This window comes from Lineus longissimus, chromosome 5 (assembly GCF_910592395.1).
Source record: "Lineus longissimus chromosome 5, tnLinLong1.2, whole genome shotgun sequence".
NCBI classification, from domain to species: Eukaryota; Metazoa; Nemertea; class Pilidiophora; order Heteronemertea; family Lineidae; genus Lineus; species Lineus longissimus.
In genome coordinates this window covers 19,557,989-19,578,311 of record NC_088312.1, presented here as the reverse complement: position 1 = coordinate 19,578,311, position 20,323 = coordinate 19,557,989, and the positions used below count along the sequence as shown (strand labels likewise).

Sequence of the window (20,323 nt, the reverse complement as noted above, 5' to 3'; positions counted from 1 at the left end):
TGAGAATTTTGTTAATGAAGAGAGCTACCTGTGGAGCTGGTCACTCTGCCATCCGAGCATGAGCACTCCTTTGATAAATGGATTCTCTGATCTCTGTGCCATGAGCTACAACCTGTGTCCTCAGACCTTAGAGTAACCAGCCTTTAGTCTGCTCTAAGCTCAGAACCACCATCCTCAAATACCACAGTCAGTCGTATGCCACCAACTGGGAGTGCAGCCAGGGCTGTATGGGTGTCCCTTCGAACTTGCCCATACTGCCAACTTGTACCTCCCACAACCTGATATCGAATGCAGTTCAGTAGACCTACAGTCACTAAAGCATTGGTGTCTGTCAGAAGCAAAAACCCTCTCAAGATATACGTTTTTGAAATGGATGTGCTAGAGTGTTCGTGGAGGGTAGGCCTGGATGAGATATCCTGCCTGCTATTCAAAGCATGAGTCTGCCTTGGCCTGCTTACTTTCTTGTGCAACATGATATTCAAGCCATCAAAAGTGTGAGGGACCTTTTGTCATTGTTTCTGTCACTACCAGCTTCCATCAAGTCTTCACCAAGATCAACAGCCGCACCATCTCTCTTCACTGCATGAAGCCATCTGGTGCATGTCCTGCCCCTTCTCATGCCATCACCTTATTCTGGGTGCCACTCTGTCTTTTTCCATACAGAAAACATGTCCATACCAGCAGACACGTCTCACTGTTAAGAAGAGGGATGCTGCCGGTTGGTTGGTTCTTCTCCTTATGTCAGTGGTCCCAACTCATTGGAACCATCTAACCCAGAGATAGCGGTGAAGGCAGCTGCTGTCAAACGCATCAAGTCTTTGTTATTCTGTCCGAGTTGTTGCCCCAGCTTCGGCACTATGCAACAACTTAGTGCGATTAGTTTATAGACTACAAATTCAGATATGGATAGAACCACACTGAGGGGCGGGTCTAATTTTTTTTCAAGTCCGTAGAAAATATCGGGGCCAGGGTAAGGTTGGCCCCCCCTTAAATCCGCCCCTGGTACAATACTAAAGTCAAATAACCAGACCTCTGCTAGGCTGGACTTTGGCCCAAACACAATGGTGAAGGACTGACTGCGGCTGCGGCTTGTCTCGGACACAGCCGCCATCAATACATGAGAAATGAATGCCAAGAAACAATTATTTTCATACAAACAAATGTTTATTCTTCCATTAAACAAAATTGACTTCACAATGTACAGGTCACGAGACGCTAAAATTATCAGAGAGTCTGTCACATGAACGTTTCAAAATTACACCCTATTTCCCCCATTTCTGACACTCGGGCAAAGCAAACAGCCATTAGTGTCGAGGACAGCTTGAGTTTGTCTGGGGATTTGATCAACCAAGCATACAGTTTACATGTAAAGAGTCAACAGGACAATGCTTATTGATGTCTGAAGCCAGGATCTTATATGCAGACCAAAAATCAGCGTTGATGATTTTCTCAACAATATCGTCACAATCTTAATACATGCTGACAAGGTTTTTTTTAACGTTTGTTTCAACAATGGTGTCACAGTCTAGCGAACATATCTAAATACCACCAGTATTCAAGTTTGTTTTAACATGACTAAAACCTGCTGCAAACGTTTGCCAGGTCACAGTAATTTTCGATTAGCACGGTCCTCTCTACCCCCTCCGATTCAATTGGCGGAAAGAAGTACCTTTTCCAGCCCTTTCTTTTCTTGCCAGACAGCTCAGTTGCACGTTGAACTGAGACAACAATCTTACACGGACACATCCTTGAACACCACGGTCAGTTGCATGCTCCTCCCGTTGCACGAATTCCTGAAGCTTGGTACGTGCCAAGTGAAAGCTCAGAATGGCACATACATTACTAAAACTGCACCACATAAATGGTTCCAGACAGCATGAGTACCGCTTCAGATCCTAATTGTTATAATCGCCAAATATATGTATACAAAAATAATGGTTGATCAAAGAAAACGATTCCTTTCTACACACTATCTATTTACAACATAGAAACTTGTGCATCTAAAATTAGCTGATGATTTCTATTAACAACGGGTGCTAATCAATATCGCAATAAATGGGACTAGAAAGAGGGCTAGAAAAGTTTACTCATAAAGGTACGGGTAACCTGATATCTAACATCCAACCATTCTGCCAAAAACAAATTTTTTTTAATTCTCTCGGCTATGACTAATTAAAAGCACCAGATGTTTTTTTATCACTAGCGTCTATATCTACCACTAACATCTTGATAAACGCAACAGAAAATATCCCCTGTTACATTTGAGTATATGTTTAAAAAAAATACAAATATTCCACCCGCTAGTTGTTAATCGTACTTGAGTAACATGTGTACATCCAGCCCTCACGACGAAATTGCCGAAACGGGAACTCCCAATTTACAAATTTTTTTCTACCCCTCATTATTATACACTAGCAATGCCAATCTTTGTCAATCTTTCGAGTCCATTCAACAGACACTACATGTACATGTCTTACATAAAAAATAGAAAATGCTGTAACCACCCAAACTAATTACAAAGGGTTGCGTCCAGTTTTTAATTTGTAAAAAATATCTTTTGCTGTGGGCATCACGTGCAGCTGATGTGCTTGGCAAGTCATTTTCAACTGTTTTAAATTATCAGAACTTGGCTGCAGCCGTGTACCATACACGCTGGTGGTACACAGTTTGTATACAAAATGCATGTGGCTAACATGGCAATGTTGCAGTCTGGATAGTCCAAATAAAATGCAATATTCTTACGCAAATGATTATTTATTCTGAAAAAATTATCGCAATTTCTTATGAGAATTCGATGGAGTTGGCATGGGAGATGAGCCAATACCCAACTCAAAATGTCATCATTCTTCAAAAGAAAATGGCAAAGTCACATGAGGGTGACGGACTCTCATGTAAGACTAGCCAGCAAGTAAGAATAGTCACAGCATTTAGAATTAAGACTGTTATATTGTGCATGTTTTACTGAGATTTACCAGTAGATAGAAGCATACAGGACATCTACAACATGGGTGCATGTATACAAGTGTCCACAATAAATAAATGAATAAATAAATAAATAAATAAAATGCTTGTTCATTTTCGGGCTCCTTACTTCCAATTCAATCCAAGGCCACCAAGTCTTTGCAAGACTTATAAAGTTCAATTTGAAAACCTAATTCTAACTTTCGATTTTAATTGTCTATGATGACTACTCCAACAATTGATAATTGCGAATTTTCACCACTTTCCTATTCTACAAGATGTAAACACCACTTGTTAAAGATGAGTCTCTAATTTTCTACCTTACTGTTATCAATTAAAACTGACAATACAGTGGATTGGAACCTCTCCAGCAGGACACCCTCTCCATTAGGGACAATAATTTTAGTCCAAAAGGGTCTTTTTTATAAAATTCGACCTCTGTATCAGGACACCACCCTATGAAGGACAGCATTTTTTTTAGTCGAAAGAGACTAAAAACAGAGTGGTAAAATTATACAAAAGTTTCTGCTCACAATGAAATGTTCACAACAGTATGTTCAGCCATGTAATTAGGTCTGAAACTTAAAACATTTCATCTGAGAAATTGTAAAAAAATTGTACCTATTTAACACATATCTAACACTGTGGTGGTGATGGAGGCACTATTACAAATAAAAAGACTCAAAGTAAAACATTCAAGCACTTTGTATAGTATTTAAACATGAAAAGAACAACAAGTTTTATTTACAATCAAAAACGAAATGTTGCAGTAATATATTCTTGTATTTTATACTTAATGGGGAGTGGGTCAAGCTGGTACGTCAAACCGAGCTACTGACAAAACATGCCTCACTGCATCAGCCTTGAGGCCAAATACTTCCCCTGAAGATATTGGGCACACCATCAGATACATCCAGACATTCCCCTCACACAAGAAAATTTACAAAGGGGCAGGGGGCATGAGCTAAGGCTTGTGCTCAAGCACAGATTTTATAAACCAAAACATAGGGTTTTATGCTTGAGCATTGATTTTATACCATAACATAAGGTTTTGTGCTTAAAAGCATTGATTATAAGCAACAATTTCATGCTTGAGAATTAATTTTGTAAACCATAACATAGGGTTTTGTGCTTAAGCACTGACTTCACAAACCATAAAGTATGGTTTTCTGCTAAAGCTTTGATTTTATAAACCATAATGTCAGGTTTTGTGTTCAAGCACTGATTTTGTAATCCATATCGTAAGATTTTGTAGATTATTTCATCTCCGGCCGTTTCGTCTGCTCTATTTTATTCTTCGGTCGTTCCACTGTTCGTCTCAAACCGTTTGGTTCCTCGCAGACATGAACAACAATGGCGGGGTGATTGTCTGACGGCGGATGAATCTCATGTGACTCGCCTAAAAAAACAAAGTCGGTTATTTGGTTCCTCGTAGACATGAAAAACAATGGTGGGATGATTGTCTGACGGTGGATGAATCTCATGTGACTCGCCTAAAAAAACAAGTTGGTTATTTGGTTCCTCGCAGACATGAACAACAATGGCGGGATGATTGTCTGACGGTGGATGAATCTCATGTGACTCGCCTAAAAAAACAAAGTCGGTTATTTGATTTAAAGGCCTACACCATGCATGATAATTGTACTTCCTTGTGGCTCAAGTAAATAGAGATAAACATTGCCATTGTCGTAGTGCCGTTATTATCCATGCAATTCCGCAGAAAATTGGCACAAGTAGTATTTGCATATCAGTCTTCACAACGGCGCAGTTGAAATTCATATTTAGAACATATCAATTTTACACAATTGGAAAATTTAAATTCAAGTTGAATTTCAACGTTTTTTTAACATTAGGCCTAAGCTCTTTACAACAGGTACAACATTCATACTAAGACAGGGGATTCATTTATGTATTCTTTTATGAGTAATAATATCATAATCATAACTGTCACTACAAATGAAATCGATCTGCAGAATGATGTCCACAAAGAGCTGGTCAAAAGCTTGTGTACATTTCCTGCTCCCCTCTTTTTAAAATTTCAGCCACACTTTATTTAGTGTGTCAACTCCCGAGTTAGATTGAAGTCTCAAATTCAAACAATACTAACCTGGAGCAAGGTTTGCAATAGCCGATATGATATCGTAATTGATAATAGGTTGCGCCTCGTGTACAGGTTCCCACCCGACAGGTGGCGAGGCTGGTGGTGAGATCAGGAACTGTTTCTCTGGTTTCGGCGGGTGAAGGTGCCGACTCTGTGGGTTGGTACCAGTATTAAGAGGCTGGAAAAAGATACGTAGAGGTACAGGGTGAGCCTGAAAAAGTTATTTCTATTTCTATTATATATCTATTAAGGACACCTCTCTATAATGGACACCAATGCCCAGTCCCATGGGTGGCCGCAGTAGAGAGGTTGTACTGTAGTATTTGGTTGACAAAAAAAGTTTGATTTAATTCATTTTGCCATGTTGACAGGCCTACCTGAGCAAAAAAGCACTTGATCTTTTTCCCCTCAATCAACATCTCATCGAGTTGTATCCTCGCTCGCAGAGCTGCCATTTGAGAGTTGAAATTCACTCTTGCCCGTCGAAAGCTTTTTAAATACTGAAAAGTTGCATCTGGATCAAACTCTTTGAAAAGCCTTTCAAAGTATTGCTGAAATCAAAAAACAAGAAAATAAAGTGATTTTTTGATATTTTTTGATAATGGGTTACTCCAGGTCAAATTTTGAAGTTTCTAGGCTAAAATTCACACAATTCTGATGAGCTCATTTTCACCTACTCCAAATCAATAAAATCTGATAAACACAATCAGAATAACAATAACATATCAATCTTATGTCGCGGGTTATGTGCGTTTTTGATGTGGATTTTATCGTTCCGGATCGACCGCAGCGAGAGTCTTGATTTTAGATATCATCACATGCCTGTTCCACTTCCAGGACCTCATGGTGTAATGGAAATCTTTGTTGCCAGATCAGAGAGAACATCTTTTTGAACTGCTTTCTTTGATTTGATCTGCTTCGCCTTGGAGAATGGCAAATACCTTTTCTGCTCATGCACGTTACTAACTTTGAGCCCTCAAACATGCTCATAAGAAGTTTGGTTTGACAGCCTGACATTCTTCATGTTCTTTCTAAGCCGTTACACAATGCCAACACGGGCACACGGCTGACAGACACGCACCTTCGTTTCCTCATTTTCAAACACCCCATCTGCCACGCTTGTTACAATAAGAATACTTGGCAGGTCTTCTGCGGTCACAGGATTATCAAGGTCAATGCCTTCATCACCTATATCATCCTCCAGACATACATTGTTCATCTGATCAGTCAAATCATTTTCAAGCTCGTCAGCCATTTTGCATGGATCTGAATTTGACAAAAAAGTGTCAAAGTTGCTCACGTCTGGCCGGATTTAGAGTCGTTTGCAGACCGGAATTCACCTCAACCTGACCTTTCTATGTGTTTAAATAAAAGATTTAAAATGTGGCCAAGTTTTTGGGTTATCTAACAATGAAATCGAGCGGAAATTTGACATTTTCCAACAAATAGTTTCATTTTTTAGCTTTCTTGAGAAAGCCCTTGTGTTGACGTCATCAGTTTCCGTGTGTTTGCGAATTGATTGTTTAATTTTCTAACGTCAGATGCCGCTGTAATCGAACGACTCGCGGGAAATTTCAAAAGGCCACGTACCTGCAACAAAGCAGGATGCCTCCTGTCACCTCACACCAACCATGTCCCCTTTGGATCTCGTTTTTTTCCGCTATTGTCATTTTAAAACGAACAAAGATAGAAAAATGGGGTGAATTTCGGGTAAGGTTGGTACAAATTACGTAGTTCAAATCATTCCCGCCAAAAGACTTACTTTTCCGCCCGCTTCTACACTCCGGACGCAGTGAACCGGCCAAGTCGGATCCAATTAGGATGACGCAAGCCCCGGGAGTCTACATATGACGTAGAGGAAACGATTTTCTAAAATCGAACAATGGGATAAGCGTTCAGGTCATGAGGTGACCGTTTCGGGGGCTTTGCGAAAGCCCCAAGTGAATTTTCCTCGCAAAACGCCAACGCGAACGCCTCATTTTGATCAGGTCTAAAAAAATAACTCATTTTGAGATGAATGCGTGTTCTCACCATACCAGTTGAATGGTAATTTCCATTTGAAATATACTTCTTGTTGAATTGTGAATTAGGTGACGTGTTAAAATGAAGAAAATGATGAAATTTCAGTCCCGCTATTCGCTTACTTATGAGTGATTTGAGGCACCATCCAACCCGTCGTGGTGAAAAAGCTGATTCGCGGGTTAAAAACCGTAAAAAATCACCCCCCCCCGACTTCCGACCCCGGGAACTTAGCATTCCGACACCCGGTGTAAGTTTTGCAAAGATCAGAATCCCAGTCACAATCACAATTATTGGCTCATCGGAGACGAGACTTGCCTGCAATATTCTTTATCAGAACTATACTGTTAATTGCATACTGGTGCCGATTACTGAAGGCAAAGGCAGTTCTTTCTTTTGTCTATAGTTTTTCTTTCTCTGTACATACGTTTACAATGGTTGGCCCCATTTCTCTCCAGACAGCAGAGGCCTGGGTCAAGCTAAACAAGATGTTGAGGTCACCATTACATTGTGATTCTTTGCTGATGTAGGTGTTGGTCCACCAAAAGTGTATTTTGTGTTTCTTGGTGCAAAAGGCCAAAACGCTACAATTATACAAGTCCACTAGCGTTTCCCGCTGCGGTCGGCCTCTCGGAAATGCTGCATTTAGCTCCAGCACGTGAAATTATCATTCGGTAACCTTCCCGTGCCCTAATCCCAGATCATAAATTTATCCTCGGGAAAACTCGGCTGTACGAAGGCCATTGACAAGGTGCCGAAACATCTCACGTGCTGCACCCTGGATTTTTTATCCTACGTCATATACAAAAGCATCGTCCTTCGTCGTGCGCCTTTTGAAAAAGGATAACATAACATGATTTCCCTGCCGAAGGCTAAATTCCACTTTTAATGCTTGCAAAACTGCTCGTGTTAAGAAACTGAATTTGATCTGTAAAATATCGGCACTATGATTTCGACCTTACAGAAATGGACCGCAGGACTGTGAGTACATTCGTGTCAAGGACCGCAGGGGTCAAGAGCCAATCAGATCGCCGAGAATGATTTGGTGCATGGGGTTTTATATATAAGAATGCAAATTAGGCCTTTTTCAAACACAAAAGGTTGATGCTTTGATCACGCCTTCTTCCAGAGTCATCAGCAGAAGTCTTCCGAGGAATTTGCGAGCGCGTACTCGCATCATAAGTACCATTTCCCTGGCCTCGTCTCTGCATTCTCTGATGCTGGTTCCTGTGCTACGTTGGCAAACCAAGAACGGCAGACAACTCATCGGAATAGTGTGAAATCTTCCTCAGGAATTTCAATTTTGTGTCGTAAGTAGACATTCTTCTCGGATCTCTTATCCTTTTTCCCGTTGATTTAGGGACTAGCCTTCAATCCTATTTTTCTCCTCAACCAGGTTTTATGCTTTTGGACCATTTTAAGGATATTATTGTCAGATGGGTGATCCAGACTCTCGAAAGACACCAGCACTGGGTGAACCAAAGCCATGCAGGGTACAAAAAGTGACAACAACAGTCACTGTGGCGCATCCAAAAATATAACAAAGGTCCGAGTCGTGGGGGAGGAGGGTCATGTCCAAGATTGCGACCCAGCCTAAATGTAGGAAAACTAAAATTCTACAGGAGGAAACGTGCGAGAGGATATTTCCCTTGCAATATTGAAAAGTTAAAATCTGGAACGCCGAAGACACCATTCCCCAGCATTTCAGCCGCAAAAAAACATTCACTGGCCCAATTAGAATATGTCCTAAATCTATAGTGTGTGTGGTGCGTGCAGCAGGGAGTGCAGACCCCTGGACACGCCCCCTGTCTGGTGGGGCGCTGAGCTACTTTCACAGACGACCAAAGGTATGATCCGGAAAACTTAAGCCAGATATGAATTTTCCCGAGATCTATTCTAACATGTCTAAAGGTGTGCCTGTGTGAGTTTTATCGGTACACGTGTAAGTATCCTTGATAAGTCGTTCGTGTTCTCAACTTCCCTATTGACATGGGAGCGTAAAAATCGCAATATTTTCTTTCTTTCAGCCAAGGCTGACATATAATACCAGAGAGAATGTCGTCGTGGAAGTTGTACCTATTCCTGTTAGTTGTGGCCGTGGGATCAGGTACGACATCTTTTCGCCCAATAATCGTCATCACTAGTAGCATCAGTGGTCCTTAAGAATATTTTCTATCACATTGCATCCATCATACAGTAATATCAAATAATATTTACATGACGTTGGCATTACATGTACATCACTTTCTCATCCAATTCACATCACATTTACATCACATTATTGACATCACACTTGACATCACAATCTCATGGACATGACAGGTACGTTACTTTTGCCTTTGCAGTGGTCAGCCAAAATGATCCAGACGCAGAAGACCCTACCGATGCAGATTCCGGACCACCAACACCAGCAGATAGGCCTTGCGACGGTCAGTTTCGTTTATTAGAGCATCCCCTCCCCTCCCAAGGTCAGAAAGTGCGTTTATGTCGTACCAGATTAGACCCCTTTTGCGGAACGTCTAAAGTTTCTGTGTTAAAAGTGAAAATCGAACTTCTGATGAGAAAACGGCTTGTCTCAGGAACGAAATGTCCTATCGACACGCTGTTTTCACCATCCGAGAGCAATACACCACACTGATTAGGTCAGCGAGCAGGTTTCTTAAAGTTAGGATGTCTCATCCTGAGGAAATCAGGGGTTCGATTCTTCGGCCCTGCAATGGCCGTGGGAGATAAAAATTAGACGAATTTTGAATTTGTTTTGCCAAGTCCGCGTTTCTCACCGTCCTCGTTCCTTTCAGTGGCCGCCTAAAACTCTAAACGGCATACCAGCCTGCGGCGAAGCGATCTTGAAAGCATTAGTAGCGGCAAGGCCTTATAGATTGCTTTCTATCGGCGGCTAATAAATGAATATACTCAGCCGATAATCGTATTTTCGTTCTACCAAAAGGCTAAGCGTATTTCTGCTAGATGCTGACGACATACTTGGAAATCGCATCTGCGGCCTTCTAAATCATCAGAATGTTGGGGAAGCCTCCTAGAATTCTCCTATAGCGCGGGTACCTGCGACAACTTGGAACCCACGCGCCCTGCGAAAAATCCTGGATCCGCGCCTGCATGATGATCGACGCGTGCCCTGTTTATTAATTCATGCCATTCTGTCCTTTCCTTCCAGGCTGCAAGGACGGCGATAACTGCTGGTATGAAGGGGACTCGTTCCTCAAGAATGAGGAGGAACACGAATGCATAGATGGCAAAATTGAGAAGAGGGTTGACCCCAAAGCCGGTAAGTTCTGGTGTTCAACAGAAAATATTTGGCCTGTCAGTCGATACGACGCGCAAAGCTGCATCGACACTTGGCTAGTTTCGCGGGTACTCTTTACTCGCAAAAGATCCTGTTGCAGTGGTGGGCGTGCGTGTGGCACCTATAGATTAAATCGCTGCTACATGTGCATGCGACGATAATTGCGATGGTCGTCGTTCTACATGCGACAAGAATTGGTATTCACAGCGCCCCGTGATCGATATCAAATCCAGCGATAACCGGTTTTATCCGCAGACGAGATATCATTTTGTCGCTCATCGCAGCCATTATAACAGCAGGTAGCAACGATTCAAATCGCTCGTTTGTGGGGCGTTTCATTTACCATTTAGTGCATAAAAACTGACAGATTAATAGTTTTCGTGATTAGAGGGGATTGAGGTTCCATTATTTTTCATTGAAAAAGGGTGTATCGGGCAAAAAGTATAACCAAGCCTTGCATCCCTTTTTGTCGTCTCTTCAGGAATGTGTTTGGCGCACAGTGCTGTTGGCCAGGACAAGTGGCTGAAACCGGATGAGGAATACGAACTGCGATGCAACACATGGAAGTGCAGCGGGCAATTCAAGATCATGGAGTTCGTCAAAGCAGGTGAGGGGTTAATTAAGGTTCCACAAACTGCAGATCGCACGACTTACAAACATTTCTATTTATCCGAGAAAGAGTAGACCACAATATCATTGGTTTCCAAGCTGATCCACATCCTTTACTCTCAGAAGAAGACTCGGGGTTCAAGGTTCTTTGACCAATCCTCTGCGATCTCTTCGATGATACAAGTTTAGAATCGTCGGTCGTGACGAGCTGTTACGAATTCGTCTGACATTGCGCAGCGTCCGTGTATCAACACGCTTTTGAAAAATGAGCACCAACATTCTTTGAAGAACTTTGTAGAAGCGAAACGCGTTAGAATGGCTTATAATTCCTCATTACCCAAGGTAACAGTCTTTTACTGTTATGCTCACATGGCGCATTCTTATTAGATTGAAACTGACAAACATAGGCCTACTCGACATCATCTGTTTCCTTCTGCATATTACTTAAACCGTATCTGTATCTTGTCTTATTCCAGCTTGCCGTGACGACATGGACAAATGCTTCGACGACGGTGAAACCCTGGTGAAGAACGGGAACACCGTGATCTGCAGAATTTACGGCAGCGGTCATGTGTACGAGTTCCCACCCCCTGCGGCAGAGCCAACAGAGGGAGCATCTGATGCTGGGATGTAGAACGGGTTCGGCGCACGATGAATGGAAACACAGGAAAACGCATTAGACAAGGATACTCACTATTTTCTCAATTTATTATCGAATAGATAAACCATAGTCACTGACATTACTTATCTAAGAATTTTGGAATTTAAGAAATTCCCCCAAAAACCCTTCTCTTTTTTTAAGAAGGTAGCCTAAATTTTCCTGTACTCAGATATAAATTTTATCAAATCACTGTACATGAAGATATCACCAAGACTAACAAAATGATGTCAAGATTAGCCCTGAGCTCATTAAGATGAAGGAAATACAGGGCATTCCATTTTAGTACAAAATCCTCCATCAAATTTGCCATTAAGGAAAAAAATCCTCTCTCTCGAAAAATTGCAGTACCTGCTATACACACTCGGAAGTGTAAGGCCAATACTATTCGAATATCTGCTTAGCCGGTGTCAAACAGTCTAAATATTTCGTAGGTCGGATGCCTTATTTCCTCAAACAACGCCAAGACATACATGCATACATACATACAAAGATCAGTTATTTTGCAACGTTTGCTGATATGAAATGACTCGGAAGAAATAGAAACGTTTGTACATGACTGTATCAGCAAGTATGCGGTGATTATCAGAATGTAGAAAATCCAGCAAACACTTCTAGTGAATAAAATTGTCTTAATCGAGATTATGGGTCAGCTTTCCTTATTTCAGAAGTTCAGTTTTCTTCGTCTAGGGCAATTACGGTGACTTTAAAAAGAATCTCGAATGATTTTTGTACCTATAATAAATCCACCAAGCATTTCAATTGATCGTGATATAAAAACCTCGATGGTCAAACCTCGATGGTCTATCCGGAAAGTGCATATTTGCCACTTAGATTTCCCACCATTTTACTGGAGGAGGGCACATAGACAGCCTCGTTTCCAAGATCGCAACGGATTGTACACCACCGAATTACGAGACAAGACTACTAATGAATATTCAAAGGTTGGAGAGTCGAGGCCTATCTATTAGACGAGTGCATGTTTTTTACTCTCAAGTACATATTTGGAGAGGTATTGAAAAACTATTTGCTGTGGCAAGTCTACAGATATAAATAAATTGTTTGGAAAAAAATAATTTTGAATTTCGACAACCTGGCCATAGGGGGGTGGTTCAAATTTGGAGTGAAAATCGCCGAAATGGGTAAAAATGTCCACTTGTGTCAAACTTGTCAATTTAAAAAAAAATTTTCGTGGTCAATCACCAATTTAAATCGCACCAGTTACTCGCAAGACTAACCCGTATATTATATCCGAATTTCAGTTTCACTACTTGACGCATTCTTTGATGCGTCGCGGTCAAACATTGACAATTTAACTGCTAAAAGGCTTAAAAAATCAATTGTGGTCTTGTCTCTTATCATATCGATGACCTATAATAGTTGGGGCAACCAGTCGTCGAAAATCGATGATAATCTCTATTTGCACTGATTGGAATACTGTTAAAACTCGAACACCATATCAAAAGAGTATGTAGGCTAGGCGATAATTATACGAATCAATTTTCAAGCAAAAATATCGTTACCGGTACAGGGGAACTAGGCAGAAGTGGGCCAGTAGTCCGTTGACTGTATTCAATAGGGGCATAAGTTGTGTTCGATTCTGCGACAGTTATGTTCCTCACACATGCCTGATTAGTTCCCATGTACTCCGAGATAGGAGAGACCACTATCGGCGTCTTCGTGTAACTTAATCAAACCTGCCTGATCCCTTGCCTTTAGTCTCCCTTTAAAGCTTAACATTTTAGCTGTGTACTTTAGCTTAGATCCAAGATAATTTGTCTAATCATTCAGTTCGCCAACGATATTGAACTGGGACATACGTGTCTGCGTGGTCACTGAGATCTGTAACTTAAAAACTAGTCCGTGTCCTGTTGGAACATCAAAACAAGATGGAGTGCCGTTATTTTGATTGGAAGTTCGTGCTTTTCTTGATCGTCGTGGTCGTCGTTCTGAATCCTACTGCGTCCGAGAAGATTCTGATTTTGCCGCCGTCCGCGGGCAGCCATCTTATGCAAATGAACTCGGTGGCAGACGGCCTGATCACCATGGGACACGAAGTGTTCACTATTTTGAATTCAAGGACGAAATTCTCCAAGGACATTCTGAGTTTAAAAGTCAAGGTGATAGAATTCGATCCAGGGGCCGAACCAGTGTTCCAAACGAGGGCTTATCAGGAGGTATCATTGGCACCCGAGTTGTTGAGCCATGGCTTTTTTGAAAATTTCAAATATCTTGACAAGATGTTTGATAAGTTGAATGCGGAATGCCGGGGAGTTTTATCGAACAAGGATCTGTTCAAGAAACTGGAGGCTGAGAGGTTTGACCTTGTTGTTGTTGACGGCGTGTTGCAATGCTTAACTATAATCCCGTATCGCCTTGGTGTACCATTTGGCGTATTTATGGCCTTTCTGCCACTGAATATCCCGCACGTGGCACTGCAGTCGCAACTTCTTTTTCGCGGGCCGGTGGAGGACTGGATCTTCGGAAATAGCAACCTACCACCTTTCGTTGGGAAACTCTTAAAAATATTCCTTGTCGGTGCACTTGGCAACTCGATTGAAGTCTATGGAGACATAGCTAATATAACTCTCTTCGAGCTGCAGAAACAAACGAAGCTTTGGCTCTATGACGTCAGTAAGGTCTTGGACACTCCTGTGCCCGTTTCCCCAAATGTCATCAATGTTGGGGGTCTGAACGTGAAAAAACCAAAACCCCTCCCTGCAGGCGAACTTAAACAGTTTGTCGACACCGCATCAGATGGTTTTATCCTGGTTTCGTTTGGAAGTTTGATCAAGTTCTTCCCGGATAGCATCGTCAACATTTTGCTGGACACGTTCAGAGATGTGCCTTACAAAATTGTTTGGAAATGGGACAAAACACTACTGAAAAATTACCAGGTTTTGCCTTCAAATGTTTTGGCTGTGAACTGGATCCCACAAAATGATGTTTTAGGGCATAGAAATATCAAACTGTTCTTGACCCATTGCGGCAATAGTGGTCAGCATGAGGCGCTGTATAGTAGCGTCCCCATGGTTGGGTTACCACTCTTTGCCGACCAGCCTTTCAACTGCAGGAGAATTGAGGAACACTTTGGTCGCCACATTCGTGCAAAAGATCTCTCAAAAGATAAACTACTGCATCTGATTAAGCAAGTGATCAGTGATCGGAAATATTCGGATAATATAAAGAAAGCGTCGGCGATATTTCGTGATCAACCAATGGAACCCAGGGAAACTGCAGCCTACTGGATCGATCACGTGATCAAATATGGCGCCGACCACCTCATGAGCACGACCAATGAAATGTCTTGGATTCAAATCCTGATGTGGGACGTACTGTTTGTTGTTTGCGTCGTTATTTCTCTTCTCCTATTGGTGGTATTCCTCGTCTGTCGCTGTTTGTTCAGAAGGTGCTGTCGCAGCAAAATCGTAATAAAGGAAAAAGCTAAACTGTCATAAACGCATTGACAGCTCGAAAAGGCAACGCATTCGGGACATGCGTTGAAAGAGATGTAATGGGAAATCAAAAGGACACACATGCTCGGAATTTTAACACAACTTAAAACAAAAATGCATTACAAAAAACGATATCACGACGTGCATGACGTGGAATGCTAGCACGTGGCTTGCACTTGGCAGGTAGCTTTTTTTCTTGTTCTATTGGTGCACGGTAACGCCTTTTGAATAATTTTTGGACAACGACAGGAATCAAAAGGCTACATGGAACATGTAGCAGCTATTCCGTCTTATTTCTCGTCACACGCATTTCGATCGATTTGGCGATAAAACGAACCAGTCAGCGATACAGGAAATCTTGATTTTTACCGCATTCATTTTACTCTGAGGGGCACCTTCTCTTCCGCTGGAATAGATTAAATGGCAGCCGTCGGACTCTAATGCGGGATAGTCTGTCAGCAAGTCATCGGATTGACCGTGAGAAGGCCACGATAGGCGAACACTCATAAAACGGGGCGTCGTGACGTGCACAAGTAGCGGGTAGTTGTAAAACAAGAAACACAGAAACGAAACAGAAACACAGAAACGCAGAAACGAAACGCAGAAACGAAAATCAAACGGATTTTCATAAAAGTTGGAATCAAGCGGCACGCCGATACTTTCCTTGCCCAATCCGTTGTTATTGTCGTTTAAAAGTAAAATCTGAGGTTGGTGGGTTGCGGCCAGCCGGAATGCAATAGAGTTGTTGAGGGGATACATGGAGCAACTTGGGGGGGGGGGGGGGGAGGGGGCGGCACGATATGGGTGAAGTCTTTTGAGGTGGTGGTGTAGTACTTTGGTAGGTTCGATTCGATTCCTACAGCATGTTATCTTGCCTTGTAGTGTTCAATTTACATGAAGTACCAGGATCATCCTACAAATCCCGTCTGATGCAGCACTAAATGCAAGGTACGGTACCAGTACATGGGTGAATCATTTCGACGTTATGTGAGACGTGAGAGACCAATTTTGGCGACTAGAATAGAGTAAAGTGGGGGGGGGGGCGGGCACTAGACTTGGACTTGGAGTGACTCAATCTTGCCTGCCCAGCTGCTGCCTTTAAATAGTCCCTTTAAATATGAGGCTAAAAGGGGTATTGGGAAATGAGCATTCCTCCTTCCATTCCGACTGAATACCAGTTTTAGTTACACCCGCGTTCGCGGCCACAACCATGGCAACAAGATGGAGTCTGCAGACCAGAATTCGCCACAAGACTGGTTTCTGCGTTTCGTTTCTGTGTTTCTGTGTTTCTGTTTCGTTTCTGTGTTTCTTGTTTTACAACTGCCGACAAGTAGCGATAACCTAGATTCACAATACATGTATAATGATTTGTACATTAATCACTTATAATTATACACTCTGTATACAAACATTCAGCACTTTAGTGAACAACGAGGTCACGGTGCTGAAAAACCTCAGCGTGCATGCATATGCAAATATAGTACATGCAGTGGCATGGCGAAGAGATTTGTTCACTCGTCTCTACCATTCCTCCGCTCGCTAGCAGAAGGACGAGGTTACCATCCGATCTTTGACGAAAAGTGCATTCCCACCCCATGTGAATTTCTCAACGGTTGTTACACCTGGGACGTCTTATCTTAGCAAGATGGAATGTTTACCATATTTCGAACGGACCTTAATAGCGTTTCTCCTTGTCATTTTCCTTGCTCACCTCATAAAGGTGGCCGAGTCGAAGAAGGTTCTGTTCTTACCAGCGTCTGCAGCCAGCCACCTCATGCAAATGGACTCACTTGCAGTAGGTCTAGTGGCACGTGGTTACGAAGTGGTCACCATATTGAATTCCCGGACAAAGACTGCTAAGGGTATCGTGAGCTCAAATGTAAAGGTAATTGAATTCGATTCCGGAGTCGAGCCAACGTTCCAAACTAGGGTGTACCAGGAGATGACATTAGCCCCCGAATTGACGGACTTGGGACTTTTGGAGAAAATAAAACTGATGTCGAAGAAGTCTGCCTTGTCCCAGTCCGAATGCAGAGGAGCCTTTTTGGACAGGAACCTGCACAGGACTCTTGAGAGGGAAAAGTTTGACTTCGTTGTGGTAGATGCTATCATGAGGTGCTACATCATAATTCCTTATAAACTGGGTGTACCATTCGGAGTGTTTAGTTCGTTTCTTATGCCAGATATCCCGCATGCGGCGCTGCAGTCGCCCTTTCTTGTTCGTGGACCCCTGGATGATAAGGTATCATATGGAGACCACCCGTCACTTCTTATAAAACTCGGGAAACTATTCTTCATAACAGGATTTGTCAAAGGTAACGACGTGTTTGGGGATATTTGTGATATACCAATAAATGAGCTTCTGAGACAAACGAAACTTTGGCTGTACGACGTCAGTACAGTCCTCGCCACACCAATGCCGGTTTCCCCAAATGTAATCAACGTCGGGGGTCTGAACGTCAGGAGATCAAAATATCTCCCCGAGGGTGAACTAAAACAGTTTGTTGACGGCGCAACAGACGGTTTTGTCTTGGTTTCGTTTGGCAGTATTGCTAAATTCCTCCCGGATAACATCGTCAGTATTTTGTTAGAAACGTTCAGAGATGTGCCTTACAAAATTGTTTGGAAATGGGACAAAAACTCGTTGAAAACTGATCAGGTTTTGTCATCAAATGTTTTTGCTGTGAATTGGATCCCACAAAATGATGTTTTGGGACATAGAAATATCAAAGTCTTCGTGACTCATTGCGGTAATAGTGGTCAGCATGAGGCGTTGTATAACAGCGTCCCCATGGTTGGGCTCCCACTTTTTGGCGACCAGATGTTTAACTGTAAGAAAATTGAGGGACGATTTGGTCGCCACATTCGTGCAAAAGATCTCTCAAAAGATAAACTACTGCATCTGATTAAGCAAGTGATCAGTGATCGGAAATATTCGGATAATATAAAGAAAGCGTCGGCGATATTTCGTGATCAACCAATGGAACCCAGGGAAACTGCAGCCTACTGGATCGATCACGTGATCAAATATGGCGCCGACCACCTCATGAGCACGACCATTGAAATGTCTTGGATTCAAATCCTGATGTGGGACGTACTGTTTGTTGTTTGCGTCGTTATTTCTCTTCTCCTCTTGGTGGTATTCCTCGTCTGTCGCTGTTTGTTCAGAAGGTGCTGTCGCAGCAAAATCGTAATAAAGGAAAAAGCTAAACTGTCATAAACGCATTGACAGCTCGAAAAGGCAACGCATTCGGGACATGCGTTGAAAGAGATGTAATGGGAAATCAAAAGGACACACATGCTCGGAATTTTAACACAACTTAAAACAAAAATGCATTACAAAAAACAATATCACGACGTGCATGACGTGGAATGCTAGCACGTGGCTTGCACTTGGCAGGTAGCTTTTTTTCTTGTTCTATTGGTGCACGGTAACGCCTTTTGAATAATTTTTGGACAACGACAGGAATCAACAGGCTACATGGTACATGTAGCAGCTATTCCGTCTTATTTCTCGTCACACGCATTTCGATCGATTCGGCGATAAAACGAACCAGTCAGCGATACATGAAATCTTGATTTTTACCGCATTCATTTTACTCTGAGGGGCACCTCCTCTTCCGCTGGAATAGAGGTATCTGCCCATTCCGCCTTAACCTTATTCGCCTCATCCAATTTTGCCTTCTCCAATTTAGCCTTCTCCTAACTTGCCTTTTCTCAATTCGCCTTCTACGATTTCGCCATCGTCTTATCTCGCCTTTGTTCCAATTGGCCTTCTTCCTAACTCGCCTTCCTCTCATTTTGCCTCATCCTAGTTTGCCTTTTCTTATTTCGCCTTTGTCCTATTCTGCCTTGGTTTCATCCTGCCTTATCTCATCTTGCCTTTTCTTGATTGACCTTTGTGTCAATTCGCCTTCTACCCATTTTGCCTTCTCCCGTTTCGCCATATCTCACCTCGCCTTTTATCAATCTGCCTTTGCTTATCTTGCCTTTGTTCTATTTTGCCTTGTTGTCTTGAGAGCTAACTCGTTCTGTGAGAAGGCCTCATAATTCCCCAATGATCAAAGGAATACATCTTCCAGATTGCTGGATTTGAGTAGGCCTATTGACCATAGTCCATAATAAAGAACTTCAGAAGCACTCACACTTTGAATGATCAATAAAATACTTAGCACCCCCATCCCTCCTATATAGTACCAGGTCACAAGTCTTACTTATCAAAGAATGCCAAAACACTATGCCAAAATATTTCCATGAAAGACTTGAAAACTCTAAGATTTGACAAACATGGGTAAAGATACTAAGTTGGTTTTGGAGATACATGTAAGCTTACATGTAGATGGTTCAGAAGTTATGAAGATTTGAAAATATTGGTAATTAAACAACAGCCTTGGGTAGGGTACCAAAACATAATTCGTGGAAACACTCTTATATGGAAGATTGGCCCCACAAACATGGGTAAAAGAGACAAAAGTCTTTTGTAATATGGTATGTAATGTAATATGACTATAATGGCTGAGAAGTTATCTACACTTGTAATTTTGGCAATGTCCACCGGGTTTTGGTTGGGGGTACCCCCGAATGGACCCTAGAAGCCCTTCAACACTGTTGAAGACACTTTCATATGAAAGATTGACTCAACAAACCTGGGTAAAGACACCAGGTTTGTTGCAAAGTAGGAAGAAGGCGAAATGGGAAGAAGGCGAAATAATACAAAGGCGGGGCGGGTAAAGGCGAGATAGGATGAAGGCGAATAAGGACAAAGGTAAATTAGGACAAGGTGAAATAGGAGAAGGCAGATTAAGACAATGGCAAACTGAGACGAAGGCAAGAATGGATAAGGCAACTTGTGATAAGGCAAGATAAAACAGAGGCAAAATAGCATAAGGCGAAAAATGAAAAGGCGAAAAAAGACAAAGGCGAGATAGAATAAGGCGGATTGGGAAGAGGCAAAATAGGAAAAGGCGAAAATGGAGAAGGCGAAATGTATATTTTTTTAAGGCAAAATGGGAAAAGGCGAAAAAAGACAAGGCGAAATGGGCATGAACCGGAATAGATTAGATGGCAGCCGTCGGACTCTAATGCGGGATAGTCTGTCAGCAAGTCATCGGATTGACCGTAAGAAGGCCACGATAGGCGAACACTCATAAAACGGGGCGTCGTGAAGTGCACAAGTGGCGATAACCTAGATTCACAATACATGTACATGTATAATGATT

At 42.2% G+C, this 20,323-nt stretch overlaps 4 protein-coding genes across 5 annotated transcripts; 3 read left to right on the top strand and 1 right to left on the bottom strand.

The window, feature by feature from the left end:
* Window positions 1–1,148: 1,148 nt before the first annotated feature.
* Window positions 1,149–6,546, bottom strand: LOC135488138 (calcipressin-1-like). Of its 2 annotated transcripts, none has more exons than XM_064772605.1 (4): window positions 6,144–6,546; window positions 5,440–5,613; window positions 5,069–5,240; window positions 1,149–4,547 (listed from the first exon to the last, which is right to left on the bottom strand). In XM_064772605.1, exons 1-4 carry the CDS (start codon window positions 6,315–6,317, stop codon window positions 4,348–4,350), a joined length of 720 nt encoding a protein of 239 aa, XP_064628675.1. In that variant the 5' UTR covers window positions 6,318–6,546; the 3' UTR covers window positions 1,149–4,347. The 2 variants fall into 2 exon arrangements, with proteins under 2 accessions (XP_064628675.1, XP_064628676.1); XM_064772606.1 differs by having other exon boundaries at window positions 1,149–4,360.
* A 1,658-nt stretch (window positions 6,547–8,204) lies between these two features.
* On the top strand, window positions 8,205–12,289 carry LOC135488674 (uncharacterized). The gene is made up of 6 exons (XM_064773337.1): window positions 8,205–8,391; window positions 9,109–9,188; window positions 9,427–9,510; window positions 10,254–10,364; window positions 10,864–10,989; window positions 11,468–12,289. The coding sequence occupies exons 2-6, from the start codon at window positions 9,137–9,139 to the stop codon at window positions 11,623–11,625; spliced, it is 531 nt and encodes a 176-aa protein (XP_064629407.1). The 5' UTR covers window positions 8,205–8,391; window positions 9,109–9,136; the 3' UTR covers window positions 11,626–12,289.
* Window positions 12,290–13,262: 973 nt separating this feature from the next.
* On the top strand, window positions 13,263–15,851 carry LOC135488185 (UDP-glucuronosyltransferase 2B19-like). The gene has a single exon (XM_064772676.1). The coding sequence runs from the start codon at window positions 13,539–13,541 to the stop codon at window positions 15,105–15,107; it is 1,569 nt and encodes a 522-aa protein (XP_064628746.1). The 5' UTR covers window positions 13,263–13,538; the 3' UTR covers window positions 15,108–15,851.
* An 898-nt stretch (window positions 15,852–16,749) lies between these two features.
* On the top strand, window positions 16,750–18,324 carry LOC135488592 (UDP-glucuronosyltransferase 1A10-like). Its single transcript, XM_064773236.1, has one exon. The coding sequence runs from the start codon at window positions 16,750–16,752 to the stop codon at window positions 18,322–18,324; it is 1,575 nt and encodes a 524-aa protein (XP_064629306.1).
* Window positions 18,325–20,323: the final 1,999 nt, after the last annotated feature.

Excerpts from the sequence above, each read along its gene's own strand:
- LOC135488138 (XM_064772605.1), bottom strand. The coding sequence starts at position 6,317 with ATGGCTGACGAGCTTGAAAATGATTTGACTGATCAGATGAACAATGTA. Across the intron at positions 5,614-6,143 it reads TTGAAAATGAGGAAACGAAG|CAATACTTTGAAAGGCTTTT; the intron begins GTGCGTGTCTGT and ends TTTTGATTTCAG. Across the intron at positions 4,548-5,068 it reads TATTGCAAACCTTGCTCCAG|GCGAGTCACATGAGATTCAT; the intron begins GTTAGTATTGTT and ends TTGTTTTTTTAG.
- LOC135488674 (XM_064773337.1), top strand. The coding sequence starts at position 9,137 with ATGTCGTCGTGGAAGTTGTACCTATTCCTGTTAGTTGTGGCCGTGGGA. Across the intron at positions 9,189-9,426 it reads AGTTGTGGCCGTGGGATCAG|TGGTCAGCCAAAATGATCCA; the intron begins GTACGACATCTT and ends TTGCCTTTGCAG. Across the intron at positions 10,990-11,467 it reads CATGGAGTTCGTCAAAGCAG|CTTGCCGTGACGACATGGAC; the intron begins GTGAGGGGTTAA and ends GTCTTATTCCAG.
- LOC135488185 (XM_064772676.1), top strand. The coding sequence starts at position 13,539 with ATGGAGTGCCGTTATTTTGATTGGAAGTTCGTGCTTTTCTTGATCGTC.
- LOC135488592 (XM_064773236.1), top strand. The coding sequence starts at position 16,750 with ATGGAATGTTTACCATATTTCGAACGGACCTTAATAGCGTTTCTCCTT.